The sequence below is a fragment of the Parus major genome, chromosome 20, assembly GCF_001522545.3.
Source record: "Parus major isolate Abel chromosome 20, Parus_major1.1, whole genome shotgun sequence".
NCBI classification, from domain to species: Eukaryota; Metazoa; Chordata; class Aves; order Passeriformes; family Paridae; genus Parus; species Parus major.
Window position 1 is genome coordinate 6,871,042 of NC_031788.1, and position 14,065 is coordinate 6,885,106.

At 61.6% G+C, this 14,065-nt stretch overlaps 1 protein-coding gene across 2 annotated transcripts; it reads left to right on the forward strand.

The window, feature by feature from the left end:
• The first annotated feature begins 785 nt into the window (after positions 1–785).
• Positions 786–13,399, forward strand: VSTM2L (V-set and transmembrane domain containing 2 like). 2 transcript variants are annotated; one of them, XM_015647048.3, is made up of 4 exons: positions 786–987; positions 8,209–8,378; positions 9,488–9,538; positions 12,080–13,399. In XM_015647048.3, the coding sequence occupies exons 1-4, from the start codon at positions 879–881 to the stop codon at positions 12,389–12,391; spliced, it is 642 nt and encodes a 213-aa protein (XP_015502534.1). In that variant the 5' UTR covers positions 786–878; the 3' UTR covers positions 12,392–13,399. The 2 variants fall into 2 exon arrangements, with proteins under 2 accessions (XP_015502534.1, XP_015502533.1); XM_015647047.3 differs by having other exon boundaries at positions 787–987; positions 8,206–8,378.
• Positions 13,400–14,065: the final 666 nt, after the last annotated feature.

Below are 14,065 nucleotides of genomic sequence, written 5' to 3' on the forward strand. Positions count from 1 at the left end.
TCAGGATACACGTGGGGACGCGTGTCCTTGCTCTTCCTGTAACGTTTCAAAAACCCCTCGAACTGCCCCCAGATGGGCCCTGGCACTCGCGGTGAAGCCGGAGCACCGGGCACTGCCGCTCCGGCACTGCATCTGCCGACTGGGGCTGTGCTGAGATGAACTGGATCGCACTGGGCTGAGCAGTGCTGGGCCGGACCGGGCCGGGCAGGTCGGGCGGAGCCGCGCTCTGCAGCGGGCTCTGTCCTGGGTGCTGAAGCCTCTCCCGGCGAGACCGGGGGTGCCCGGGGTGTCGGCCCGCGGAGAGCGGAGCCGGGGCTGCCAGGGGCTCCGGCCGTGCGGGTGGTCCCGGCAGTGCGGAGGAGCGGTCCGGGTGGGGAGGTGCGAGGAATCCCGGTGGTATCGGGGGGTCCCGGCGGGCAGCACGGGGGGCTCCCGGCGGTGCTGGGGGTCCCGGCGGGCAGCACGGAGGGGTCCCGGTGGTGCCGGGGGTCCCGGCGGGCAGCACGGAGGGGTCCCGGTGGTGCCGGGGGTCCCGGCGGGCAGCACGGAGGGGTCCCGGTGGTGCCGGGGGTCCCGGCGGGCAGCACGGAGGGGTCCCGGTGGTGCCGAGGGTCCCGGGGGGGGCGGCGGGTCCGGCCCCGCCCCGCGCAGTTTAAGAATGAACCGTGGGAAAAAAACTTGGGGGTGCGCGCGGGCCGGGATCCCTCCGCCGGGCGGGGGAGGCTCCGGGCGAGCCGCGGCACCGCCTCGGCGCGCGGCGCCCTCCGCGCGAGGGAAGAGCTCCGCAGCGCGGCGGCGCCGGGACCGCGGCGCAGCCCCGGGGACAGGGCTCGGCCCGGCGGCGCCGCCGCCCCCGGGACGGACGCGCCCGCGGCAAGATGGGCGCCCTGGCCCTGGCCCTGGGGATTTTCCACTACCTGGGGCTCTACCTACAGCTCGGCGCCGCCTCCCGGCACCCCCCGTGGGACGCCCCGGCGGCGGGCAGCGGTGAGGCGGCGGCTCGGAGTCGGGAAGGGGGCGACTGAGCGACGGGAGCTCCTGGGGCTCGGTGCCTCTTGGGGCTGGCGGCGGGTCGGGGCGGCTCTTGCCCGGGCAGCGGGACGAGTGCGGGGGGTCGGGGGTCCCGGTCGGGCTCCGCCACCGAGGGCAGCCCCGTGTAGCTGTCCGTCGCATCGGCGGCTCGAAGAGTGGGGGGCAGCGGGGCGAGCTGGGGTTGGGCTCCGCCGCTCTCCGGAGCCCGGGAGGCGGCCTCTGCTTTGGCCGCTGGGCTGCCGAGTCGGGGGGCTCTGCACGTCCCGGTGCCTGCAGCCACCCGCACCCCGTCTCCGTGTGTCTCACGGTGTCGCCGCCACCACCCGCACCCCGCGTCCGTGAGCCTCCCGGTGCGCTTCCCGGTGCCGCCGCCCGCCCCGCCGTGCGGTGCCCCACGCCCCGGCAGCGGGGCTCCCCCGCCGCCTCCCGCTCCCTCCGGTGCACGGTGGTTCGGCGGGTCGGTGCTGCCGAGCCCGATGGGATCCAGCGGGGTTGGGGAAGTGGAACCTCTTCCTGCATCCTGCACCCGCCGGCGAGGAACCTGGCGTAGGGACAGCTCCCTCGTGGGTACCGAGAAGGTGACAGGGGACCAAGCCCCCTCGGAGGAGGCTCTGAGAACCTCCTCGTTCCCTGCGGAGCGACGCGGACACGTTCAGTCTTAGCCCGAGGAGTGACCACGGGGACACGCTGGCTGCCCGGGTCCCAGCTCTTCCCCCCGCCCAGCTCCGGGGCCTCCCGTGTGCGGAGGGACCCACTGTGCCCCGAGGAGCCTCCAGGCACACGAAGCCTCGGGCCGTGCCAGAGTGAATGGTGTGAGGTGCCCCGCAGTTTGTGGTGTCCCGCAGCAGTGCGTGGGCTGGCAGGTACCTGCCTGCCCAGGGAAGGGACGATCAGCCTCTGCATTGGGGGTTCACAGCACGAGAGTTTCCAGACCTGCCAGGCTGGCATGCCAGACGGAAAGGTGGGTGAAGAGCCTCCATTAGCCACCGCTGCTCCCCTCAGAAATTCAGCAATAGGCAAATAAATAGGGAAATGGTCGCTGCGAGGGAACAGGGAGCCAAGGAGATGAAATATTCTGGGAGGGCGAGTGCACTTTGGAGCCACATTACAGCTTGGTACTCGAGCAGTTCTGCAGCAACTCACTTAATCACAACAGAAACCTTTATTAACGATACTGAAAAGCAGTGAATAAGTGGGTCATGTATAATAAGCCATTTGTGTTCAGTAGGTGAATACCAATTTGATAAAAGCTGTGTGTGCTGAAAACCTGTATAAATCGCTGTTTAGCAGATTGGAGACTGATCATTTCATTACTGGCTGGTGCAGCTTTCCCTCCACACCACGAGAGTCCAGCAGGTTGGAGACGTGGAGAGGGAGAGGGGCTGTGGCCAGCGGGATGGGTTCGGCTGTGGTTGGGGGGCGCGGGCAGGTCCTGCCGGGCTCTGCCCGCATCAGGCAGCACCCAGAACTCGCTGCCATCTCTGCCCGGTGTTGGAGGCCTGGAGGAGCCTCCACGGCACCGCGAGGCTCTGGCACAGCCCTGGAGTGCCTTCACTCTTCCTTTTAACTTGTCCACGCCGGATGCAGTGAGGGAATTGATGGGAGCAGCGTGTGCTCCGCAGGCATCGGCGAGCGGCCATGGGCACCCCTGGGGCGGCTCCCCCATCCTGCCACCCCACAGTGGGCAGCGAGGCTCTGCTCGCAGGGCAGCCACGGCTGTGGGGAGAGAAAAGTCATAAAGAAAGTCCTTTACCTGCCCCCATAACAAAGGCTCTGCCTTTGGCAAGGATGGAGCCAGGATGGGCTCCAACTGCCCTGTGAGAGCATCTGAGCCGCAGGATTCTTCCCACCATCCCTTCCCTACCCACAGTGCTGCCTCTCCCCCTTCTCTCCTCTCCTCAGGCTGGTGCCTTCAATTATTCATGCCCCCCATTGCAGCCTGTGCTCGCTGGGCTGCTGCCATCGGCTTTCTCATGCGCTGGCTGGGAAGCTCCAGCCGCCTTCCCAGCCTGCCGGCTCTGGAGCGGGGCAGGGGAGCCGTGCCGTGAGGAGGAGCTGCCCGGCTCCTTGCGGGCACCGTGTACAGGCGATATCGCCTCGCCTCAGCAGAGCCGCGGCTGGAGGCTGGAGAGAGCGGTGCCCCGGCTCCCCAGGGCGCTGCTCTGCTCCGTTCCCGCACACCCCAGTGATTATTCTATCAATTACTTTCATAAACACTTTGCATTCTGCCGGATTTTTTCACACTTCCTGGTGGGAATTCTCCATGCGATGTGTTTTTCCTGCTGCTGTTCGTGCAGTCATTCAACGCAATTACATCTGACACCTCTCCTCATCAAACGTCTGGGCTTTCTCTTCCCTTGAAGCGGCTGACAGACGACGGGCCAGACACTGGGAATTATTACGTTAGGACAGTGACAGCTAATTTTAATCATAACGTTCCCTGTGAGTGAGGCAGGAATCAACCAACAGCCGGCACGGCTGCACACGGTCTGGGAGCTGTGGGCAGCACGGCAGGGCTGGAGTGAGGACCTGGAGTGGGCCAGGGAGCTGGAGGCTCTGCTCTGCTGCCTCCTTCATCAGGGGATGCTCCGGGGTGGGCAGCTGCTGAGCCCTCTGCTCTTCACGGCTCCTCTGGGATTTTGGTTCATGGTGTGAGTGGAGCTTGTGCACCTCGGGACAGACTGGCCCTATCCTCCACAGCTCTGGCTCTCTCCGAGCTCCTCTGTTCCATAGCTGTTTCCCCTCCTGCACGGCTCCCTCCCTGAGGCTCCATCTGCGGTGGGTGCCCGGCTGAGCAGGGGATGCTGGCCGGGCTCCGTTGTGACGGGTGCATTGCTGATTATATCGTGTGCTCTGTGTGAAGCTGGCTTGGGATGAGCTCAGCAGTGATGGGGTGGGCAGAGCCGGGCAGGGGGGTGCCGTGTCCATGAGCACCAGGCGCTGCCAGCTCTGCGGGATGGTACCAGTGTCTGTGTGTGATGAGGGCAGCTCTCGGCAGCAGCTGCCAGTGCTGGTGGCTCATGTTATGGGTGCTGGGTGTGAGACCACTCCTGCTGAATGATTTTGGCTGAGAATCCTCCCCTGGCTGCTGGGAACCATCCCCTGGCAGAGAGCAGCACCAGAGAGAGTGGTGGCTGCGGGCTGGCTGCACACACTGCTGGAGCCCCACTGGGAGCTGTCAAAAAAAGGCCGTTTTAGGGCTTTGCTACTTATACTATCAAATAACAGCTCTTCCTTGAGCCCCTTGGGAGGGAATTGTCTGAGAACTGCGAGTCCCCAGGAACCAGATGGGAGCAGCAAGTCCCCTTATGTGGCAAAGCTTTTTGTAGCCAGGGCCAGACTGGAGAGACTCACCACTGACTTCTCTCTTGCTGAGGAGGTTAAATATTAGGGGAATGGGAAGCACTGGGGGCAGGAGCTGGGGCAGCCCAGCGCAATGGGGCACTGTTGTAAATACCTGCAGTTTTCAAGGTTAATTCCAGCTCTCTGGTGAGGTGAGCTCTGGCCTGATCACAGTCACTGAGTTAGGCGGATTTTTTTTGTTTTTAATTCACATGCTGCAAATTTGAGCTCCTTCTGCTGCTCATATGACTGTAAAGAGGGGCAGAGCAACGGAGCTGCCATCCCCAGCGTGTGGTGAGAGCCTCCCGGCCCCAGGCACGGCCGCACCGCTCCAGCCTGACGCGTCTCGTGGGAAGGGAGATGTCTGGATGGCTGGAGGAGAGCAGCGCTCGCCCGAGTCCTCTGCCCGCTCGGCTGCCGGGGCCGGAGCCACCTGCCCTCTCTCAGCAGTGACGCGGCCGTCACGCCGTGTTTATGCAGCGGTTTGCACCGCGATGTGTTTTCAGCGCCCCGGGGTCAGCATCCCTGCTCGCAGGCTTGTCAGGAGGAGACGCATCCACAGCTGGTAGCGGCGGAAGGGAAGGGGAGGGAGGCTGCAGCCCGACTTGTGCAGCAGCCTCTGGCGGAGCCCGTGTCCCCGTGGTGGGGACAGTGTGGGTCACACAGGCACTGGGATAGTGCCCAGGCCGCTCCCGAATCCATCCGGACTCCTGTGCCTCCCGATCCCCCGGGACGGCTCTTGCTCAGGCAGGCCGTGTCAAGGGGTGGGAGTCAGGGGGGTCCATCTGTCTCTGGGTCCCTGCCCAGTCCGTGTGCCGGATGTGTCTCAGGTGCCTTTGCTGTCGGCAGGACATGGTGTCCCTGAAGCCGGGGCTGTCGCTGTCCCTCAGCCGTGGGTTCCTGGGAAGGGGAGGGTGCTGGACGGGTCATGGATGTCTGGGGAGGGGACGGTGCCGGAGGGGCTGTGGCTGCCTGGGGAGAGTGTCAATGGTGCGGGATTCTGTTGGACACGTTTGCTTTTCCTGCAGAGGTGCAGCACAAACCCAGCAGGTCAGAGCTGGCCCCACACCAGGGACGCAGGGCAGGGGCTGGATGGACACTCCAGTGGGCAGGAGCAGCAGCAGAGAGATGTTTCAGCTCCCCCAGCCCCTGTCCCGGCCCAGCGTGGGACAGAGCCAGCCCCAGCCCCACCTCCTGCTTGGTGCTTGTCACCCCACCAGCCCGGCTGGAGCTCCAGTGAGGGTCTTCAGCTCTGTTGGGCAGAGAAAGAGGCTTCTGACTCCCGGCTTAGGGAAAAAAATCCTTCCCAGAGCAGCAGCTTGGGCTGACCGGGTGATTAACAGGCGTTTGCAAATGCCCAATGCATATTTCACTGTCCTCCGGTACCTCTTTACACAACAATTAGCCTGAGCTGCTGCCCATGGCGCTGCTCCGGTGTTGTCCTTGTGGGGCTGTGGTGGGGGCCAGGGAAGCTGGCACAGCTCTGGAATGGCAGGGAGCAGGCAGAGTCCTGGAGAGGCTCCTGGGGGCTGCAGCTTTCTGTGCTGGTGGGGTCTATGGATGAGGCAGGAGGACAGAGCAGGGATCTGTGGGTCATTTCCAGGTACTCAGGGCAATCAATGCACGACCTGCTCTTGGCCCAGCACAGCCCCCTCCCCGTGCAGAGTGTGACCAAGGTGAGGGATGGTGCTCACCGCAGGGAGGGACCCCGTCTGTTTCTGGTTTATGAGAGCACCAAGCCGTCCCAGCAGGCGGTTTCAATTCTGTTTATCTGTGTTTCCCCATTGAGTTCATTTTATTTCCCCTGATTTTTATTTCCTGGAAGATTTATCGATCCTGGTGTTCTCAGTTTATGACAGGTAGCAGGCCATAAAGCACACGGAGCAGCGGCCCCCGACAGTCCCCTCCCTCTGGCTGTGGGGATGTGCTCCAGTGTCAGTGGGGGGACAGGGATGGGGCTGGGGTGGGCAGGGGACAGGGATGCTGGAGGGACAGGGCACTGACCAGAGCTGGTCAGTGCTCACAGGAGCAGTGTCCGGGCAGCTTGACCAATCCAGTGTAGGGTCCATGCCCAGCCAGGGGGTGCCTGGGGGGACCCTGGTCCCCATTTGTGTCCCTGTGAGGGGCAGAGCTGGGGGACAGTGAGTCACCTCCGTCCAGGCAGGGCCAGGGGCTGCAGCATCCATCAGAGAGGGCACATGGTGCTGCTGGAGGACACATCTGAAAGACATGTGTCCCCAGCAAAGACCTCAAGTATCCATCTGCAGCATCTTTGCTCCTCTGGATGTGCTTGTAGGTGGCTAAGCTCTGGAGTTAATTAATACGTACGCTTCCCAATTAAAATCAGAAAGAAAGAAGGCGCTTGATTCAATCCAGCCTTTTCTCAGCTTATCTGCCAAATTCCCTTCTGTGAGAGCAGATTTTAATTGTGTTCACAGGAATTTGGACCTGGCTGGAGCCCTCAGGCCATCACCATGCCCCTGCACTGCTGGAGCTGTGGTGTCTGGGGGGCTGGTGCAGGTTCTGTTGGGACCCACTGCCTTTGGCCATTGCTCCTGCCATCAGAAATTCCGTGGGGCAAGAGCCTGATCCTGGCTGCAGCCAGGGAATGGGTGGTGAGTGTTGGATAATGACTGGACACAACAGCCTCAGCACCACTGTAGCTTGGAGCACAGAGGAACCCTTTGTCCTGTGCCAAGAAGACCCCCTGCTCTCCCACAGCCCTCAGTCACCAGAGCTGTTCCCTTGCCTGGGGTTCCCTCCACCCCTGGCACAGAATCCATGTGGCTGCTGGCGCTGGGTTCTGCACGAACAGGATGTGGGAACAGCACTGGGAACCCCACCAGGACACCCCGCCTCGGTAAACCCCGGTGTTGGGTATTTTCCTCTGTTCCCTGCTGAGATGGATTAAAGGAAAGCAATAAGTGGATGGGATTTCCACGCGTCCAGAGGGACAGGGAGATATTAGAGGTATTAACTTTTTGTCTGGCCTGATAATAATTGGTTTTCAGAGGGATCAGGGCTGGAGAGAGTGTTGCTCCCGACAGGCTGTGTGTCCCAGAGGGCTCCGGTGGCTGCGATGGGACCTGCACTGTGGCTGTGAGCCGGCAGTGCCGGCAGCACGAGGTGGTGAGTGAGGACAGGAGGCACAGGGCAGCCTGGCAGTGCCTGGGGTGTGCAGGGGGCTGGCAGCCCTGTCCCGGTGCCGGGCCATGGAGAAGCCGCTGCATTGATCTGGCAGCAGCGCTTGCCCGTGCCCTGCACACTGGGGCCGTCTGTAGGGAGGAACAACAGTCTCTCCAGAGGAGATGAAAAGAATTCTAATTACATCTCCGAACAATATTTGTTTTGAGTGAGGAAAGTAAACCATATGGCGTGTGGGAGCCTGTTTGGGGCCGCATTAAACGAGGATTTGTTTTTCAGTTATGTCCTGATCTGAGTGAGATGCCATCATGCTCTATTTATTTCCTTCACCTCAGAGGTGTGGCAGGTCCTGCACTCGTTCTGGGGCAGGAGTCTGAGGGATGCTGTGGGAACAGGGGACCACAGGCTCCAGCTCCTCCCTTTCCCCCCACTGCCCTTTGCAAAGTGCTGGGGGGGCAGGGGGGTGGGGGGCACAGCTCTGCTCAGGGTGGGGAGGGGACACTGGCATGGGAAAGGAGAAGTTGGGGATGGCAGGGACCTGTCTGCTCTGCCGTGGAGGCTGGGTCTTTTCGGCCAGGGAAGGATCCAGGCACTCCTGTTGACTCTGCCTGTGTGGCTGGAGACATTGTCCTTCACTGGGCCAGCGCTGTGTCCCGCGGGCACCCACAGCCCTCGCTCTGTCTCCAGCAGCTCTCTTCACCGAGACCCCTCATGACATGACGGCGCAGGCGGGTGAGGATGTGGAGATGGCGTGTTCCTTCCGCGGCAGCGGCTCCCCCTCCTACTCCCTTGAGATCCAGTGGTGGTATGTCCGCAACCACAAGGACTGGACGGACAAACAGACGTGGGCTTCCAGTCAGGTAATGCCCCTCATCCTCCTCCTCCTCCACAGCAGCAGGGAAAGGCAGAGCCCTTCAGGCAGAGCCCTCACCTGCACTTTCCGTGGGGAAGGGATTTGTTTGCAGCCACTGGTGGGTTTTGGTGGGGGACCCCAACCCGCAGCAGCATCTCTGGTGCTGAGTGGACCTGCAGGGCAGGGTTTCACCCTCTGCTCTGACAGAGAACAGCCTGAGGGTCCTGTGGTGCAATTAATAGGCTGCATGGGCTGCTCAATGTCCAGCTGCACTGAGGATGCTGCGGGGCCAGTGGGGCTGGGCTGTCCTGGTTGTCCTTCCCAGCCAAGGGGCTGCCTGGCCCATTGCCAGGACTCATCTGAGGCTGAGGCTTTGTTTTTGTGCTTGTGCCTTTGTCTATCTCATCACCAACTCATCCCTCCTGGCCCTGCACCCTCCATCCCTCCCTTGTCCCCTGTTTCCCTGCGTATTGGTCCAGCAAACAGCCTCTCTTCATTTCTCTCTCTGTTCGCACAGAGATAAGGGCCAAAGAATGGGAAACAGCTTTGGGGATTTTAATGAGCCTTTATTGTAGTGTCTTTGGCAGGGCTGCTGCTGGTGTTGCCATAAATTGAGAAGCCTCAGGGCAGTGCTGCCAGGATGGGGGGAAGCACTGCCAGAGGTCGAGGGTGCACAGGGTCAAGGGTGTTGGAGGCACTGGGAATGCACAGCCAGTGGCTGCTGGAGGGGAAGATTGGTGGCAACGGGGCAGGTGGTGGCAGTGATGGGGACAAGGTTCTAGGGACAGGGGTCACAGCTGCAGCAGTGATGCTACAGGGATCCATCCCCATTCCTGGACTGTGGGGAGCACCTGGAGCAGTGGGACCTCTGGGTGAGCACCCCATGCTCCTTGGCTGCTGTGCTGCTGCTGGTTCTTCCCATCCTGGGTGCCCAGTGTGGCTTCATCTGCCCTGGGTGCCTGGTTTTGCTGGGGCTGGGCAGTCTCTTCTCTCTTGCCCCTTCTCCCTCTTCCTTCTTGCTTGGGCCAGCCATCCTGGCAATGGGAAGGGGCTGGTGGGCTGAGCTGATCATTTCTCTTCCCTCTCTGGTCTCCCCCTACCCTGCTTTATCCACAGCTGAAATCATCACCACCAGAGGAGCCCGGGAAAGAGGCGACAAAAATCAGCGTGAGTTTGGGTGATGGGTCTTTAGGGGGGCTGTACTTGGGGGCTCACCAGGACATTCTGCTGGTCCCAGTCCTGGGCTGGGAACACAAGGGGGAGAACTGGGTCTGCCTTGGCTCGATCCTAGGGTGACCGGGATGAGGGGTGGCTGCCCTGCTCTCCCTGGCACCAAGAGGCACAGCTTGGACCTTGAGCCTTGTTTGGCATCTGGGTGACACATTAATGCCAGGGATAAAATAATCCAATTGACTCGGTGGATTAGCATCCCAAAGCCATTTAGGCTCATGTGAGCAGAATAAGGAGCCACTAATAAGTTAAATAAAACACTCTTGGCTTTCTGCTGCCAGGTGTGTGCCTCTCTGGCTCTCCCTGCCCTGGGGAGCTCTGCATTTGGGGGTGTCACAGTCGCAGAGCAGTGCTGGAAAGCTTCCCACTGTCACCTGGTAGCCCTTCCTGGCACCTCCATTTTTCCTTCACTGAGTGAGCAAGGGGGGATGGGGTTGGTCAGGCACCTGCAGCTTCTCAAATGGGTGTCACCCACACCCAGGATCAGTCTACCCTTCCCAAGGGAGAGCACCACCTTTCAGCACCCATCTGCAGGATCAGTGCATGATTCTCTTGATGCTAACAAATCCCTCTCCAGGGGTCATGTCCCCTTTGATTAATTGGCACCCACAATCCATACCCAAACCTAAGCAGGTTCCTCCAGGATCTGTTCCTCACCAGGGTGCTGTGGCTCCGTGCCCCACAGTCAGCAAAGTTCCAGGACTGCTGCTGGAGCAGCCAGAGCCTGGGCTCTGCTAGACCCTGTCTGCTGAGCTTGGGGGGCTGCTGCTCCCCACATCCCACCCCAAGCCCTGCTCCAGGGGCAAGAGGGGCTACAGTGGGTGCATGGAGCCATCCTGGGGCCAGCACTCCCTCTCAGCTCAACCAGTGCATGTTTCAGCATAATTAGGCAGTTAATTGCACGCTGGGATGGAATTGATGGGTGTGTGAGCGTAACCAGGATTTATTTTGAATCATTCGAGGTCGCTGCTGCCTCCTCCAGATCCAGCCAGCAGGGAGAGGCTGGAGCTTCAAACCTCTTTTGTTTGTTGTTATTTCAAATGTCCTTGATAATTAAGTGTTTATGGAATGGAGGAGGTAAACGAGCATGGGCGGTTCTGATGGAACTTAAGGTACAGCCACAACAGCAGGTGACTGGGAACAAACAGCAGAGTCAAACAGTGAGGGGGGGGTGTAAATCCCAAGGAGGAGCCACTGTGCCAGGCACCCCTTGGCCGTGTGCTATCCACCAAACACACCTGGTGTTGGAGATGCTTTGTAAGGATGAAGGGAAACGAAACATGATGGGTCTGGGTTTATTTTTTCCCCCTTTGAATCCAGCGGCACATTGGAGGGCTGAGCTGGGGCTGGGCACAGCAAATCTGCCCATCCTGACCGTGCCAGGGCTCTGCCCCATTCCTGTGGGCAGTGAGAGCTGTCACTGCCCTGTCTGTGCTGGTGGAGCCACAGGAGTTATGGCTGGTCATAAAATCTTCCCTCCTGAGGCTCAGTGACCTGCTGGGTAGCAGCTCCATGGCCACTGGTGGCACCAGCAAATTGGGGTTTTATTTTATTAGTTCTAAATTTCCCAGCCATTAATTTCAGTGACTTCTGGCTCTCCCAATGAAGAAGTTTTTTTGCAGCTCTTTTCCCATGACAGTCTCATGGGCACACTTGCACGAGGGTCTGGCAGCTCCTGTCCCCTCAAGACCCACACTTCCAGCAATGCAGGATTGGGGCTCACGGCTGCACATGGCCACTGGGAAGCCCTGAGACGCTGTTTGGGGTGGCCCTGGCTGTGACCTGTGGCACCAACTGCCTCTCAGCATTGCACGGTGTGCAGCAGCCTGTGTGTGCTCATGTGTCTGTACATGCTCTGTGTACACCTGTGGGCAGGTGTCTTCATGTTCCAGCACTGGATGCCCCCGCAGTGAGGGGCTGAGGGGACATTGAGGGGCTGTTGTCCCCACGCTGCATCCCTGTGCTGTTTGGGGTGGGTTTTGCCCCTCTCCAGCGGTGTTTCCAAACATCATAAAATCCTCAGCTAACAAATGCAGCGGCGAGTAGAAAAACGGCCTTTGCCATCCAGTGTGATTATAGGGAACAGAGCCAGGGGCCTCGGGGTGGGTTATAAATCTGATTTATTGACCCAGCCCAGAGCAGCTGCGGCTCTGGCTAGTGAGTAAGTCTTAAATTTCATTGGGTGATAAATGCTGAGAGCGAATCAATTTGGTAGAAAAGCTAATTAGCCAGCGTGGTTCCGCATCGATCTCTGAGCCCTGCGTGGCCGGGTGTGAGCCAGGGCTTCCATCATCCTGTGGGCCCCGGCTGGGGCTGGATCCCCCCACAACAACTTCCCCAACCTTTAGCGTGTCCTCCCAGCACAAGGCTGGGCTGCGGTGGCACACGGTGGGAGGTGGCAGTGGTGACACACTGGGGGTGTCTGGGGGGCGGTGGGAGCCCTGGGGGTCCCCTGACTGCCCGTCTGCCCCGGTGCAGGTGGTGAAGGTGGTCGGCAGCAACATCTCCCACAAGCTGCGGCTGTCGCGAGTGAAGCTGGAGGACGAGGGGACCTACGAGTGCCGGGTGATCGACTCCAGCGACGGCAAGGCACGGCACCACAAGGTGAAGGCGTACCTGCGGGTGGAGGCAGCGGGGGGCCCGGGGCACCCCCAGGACACCGAGCTGCGGGAGGCCCCCCTGGCAGAGCTCGCCTCGCCGGGCTCAGCCCACGCACACCACCACCACCACCACCACAAAGCCGGGAAGGAGCTGAAGAAGCGCTCGGCAGACACCTCCTGTGTGCTGTAGGTGGGCGGTGTGGGGGGACGCAGGAGCCCCCCCCGGCCCGGACTCAGCGGAGCCATCCAGGGTCCCGCACCCCCTGCCAGAGACTGGCCCCAGCACCCCGTCCTGTCCAGCTCCCCTCAGCACCTCCCTCTCTCCCCAGCGCAGCGGGGCCAGGGCTCGGCCTGCTGCGGGAGCCGGACCTGTCAGTGCCATGGGGGCATCGCTGGGGCTGTGCCCGGGGCCAGGCCGTGTGCCCACCCGTGGTGGTCGCCATCTCCCCGGCCTAGTGCGGGTGGGCGCCCGCTGCCCGCTGCCACCGTGGTGCCGCGGGCCGTGCTGTGTCCCGGCTCTGCCCGGGGGGACCCTCCTGCCCACGGGACCCTCCCTGCCCTCCCCTGTGCTTCGCAGCCCCAGCCGCCCCTTCCCGTAGGTTGCCCCGTTTAGTTGCTCGGTTCCAGCCCCACAGTGCGTATCTAAGTTCCAGCCTCCATCCCACAGCCCGTGTGTATCCCCCCTGCCCCTGCCTGCCCCGCAGCCCCCAGCACGTCAAGGCCTGAGCTCAGCAGAGGAAGGACGGCACGGCACATTCCTGGCAGCCTCCCGGCACGCTCTGGCATCGCTCAGCCAGGCAGCTGCCCGTGCTCAGTGTGTGCCTTGGAAGGTGTGCCATCGGAGCTGGCCCCTTGCACCCATCACTCCTCCTCCCCTCGCATTTCACAGAGGATGGGGCTCTCAGCCGCCAGCCCCGTCCACCCTGGCCCCATCCCGCTGCCCGTGGCTCTCGGCCCCCTCTCAGTGAAGCATCCCTCCCTCCCAGGCCACAGCACCACACTGCCCCGGCAGGGTCTGGCCCACGGGCTCTTGTGTCAGTGCAAACAGCACAGCCCATCCCTGATGCCCCCGCGGTGACCACGGCCACTGGGACGGAGCTATGGGGAGGGAGAGCGGGGTCCCGGGGCACTGCTCCCCCGCTGCCCCCAGCCTGCCACCATCAGACCTGCTGCAGCTAATAAAGCTCTTTAAAGGAAACCTCTGTGGGTCTGTTGCTCTTTGTGGCACAGCAAGGGGGCATGGTTTTGGGTAAAAAGGGGCAGAGCTGGGGCTGCTGCACTGGTGCCACTGGGAATGGGGATGAGCCTGGGCATCAACATCATCACCTGCAGCTGAGCTGAGGGCTCAGAGCTTTAAAATGCTGCAGCTTGGGGAGCCCCTGCCCAGCCTGGGAGCCTTGAGGTTTGCAGGATCCAGTAAGGGATGCTCCACGCTGTGGCCATGGAATGCTGGGTCCTGTGGGGTGGCTGGGTGGGCTGTCAGGTGAAATCCTGACATTCACCTGAGCATCCAGACCAGATTTCCAGCCTGGTGGGAGGTGAGGGTCCCCAAAGCAGGGTGCTGGCTGCCCCTGGGGCCTGGCTCTGCCTCTCCAGTGGGAGAGCAACTCCGAGCACTGGCAATGCCCAGCCTAGCCCAGCTGCCTGGAGTCCTTCAGCTACTTTGCAGTTAGCTTGTTACTTCCTGGACCTCCATCATGCTCATCAGGCTCACCCCTTGCTGGGCTGATGAGAAGGAGAAAGAGCTGGTGGCTTTCTGTCACCAGACATGTCAGCCTGTGCTGGGGCAGGAACAGGCAGAGATGGCTGGTGTCTCTGGAGCCACGATCACCTCTGCCACCTGGAGAGCTGTGCTCTTGGGGAG

Excerpts from the sequence above, each read along its gene's own strand:
- VSTM2L (XM_015647047.3), top strand. The coding sequence starts at position 879 with ATGGGCGCCCTGGCCCTGGCCCTGGGGATTTTCCACTACCTGGGGCTC. Across the intron at positions 988-8,205 it reads CGCCCCGGCGGCGGGCAGCG|CAGCTCTCTTCACCGAGACC; the intron begins GTGAGGCGGCGG and ends CTCTGTCTCCAG. Across the intron at positions 9,539-12,079 it reads AAGAGGCGACAAAAATCAGC|GTGGTGAAGGTGGTCGGCAG; the intron begins GTGAGTTTGGGT and ends GCCCCGGTGCAG.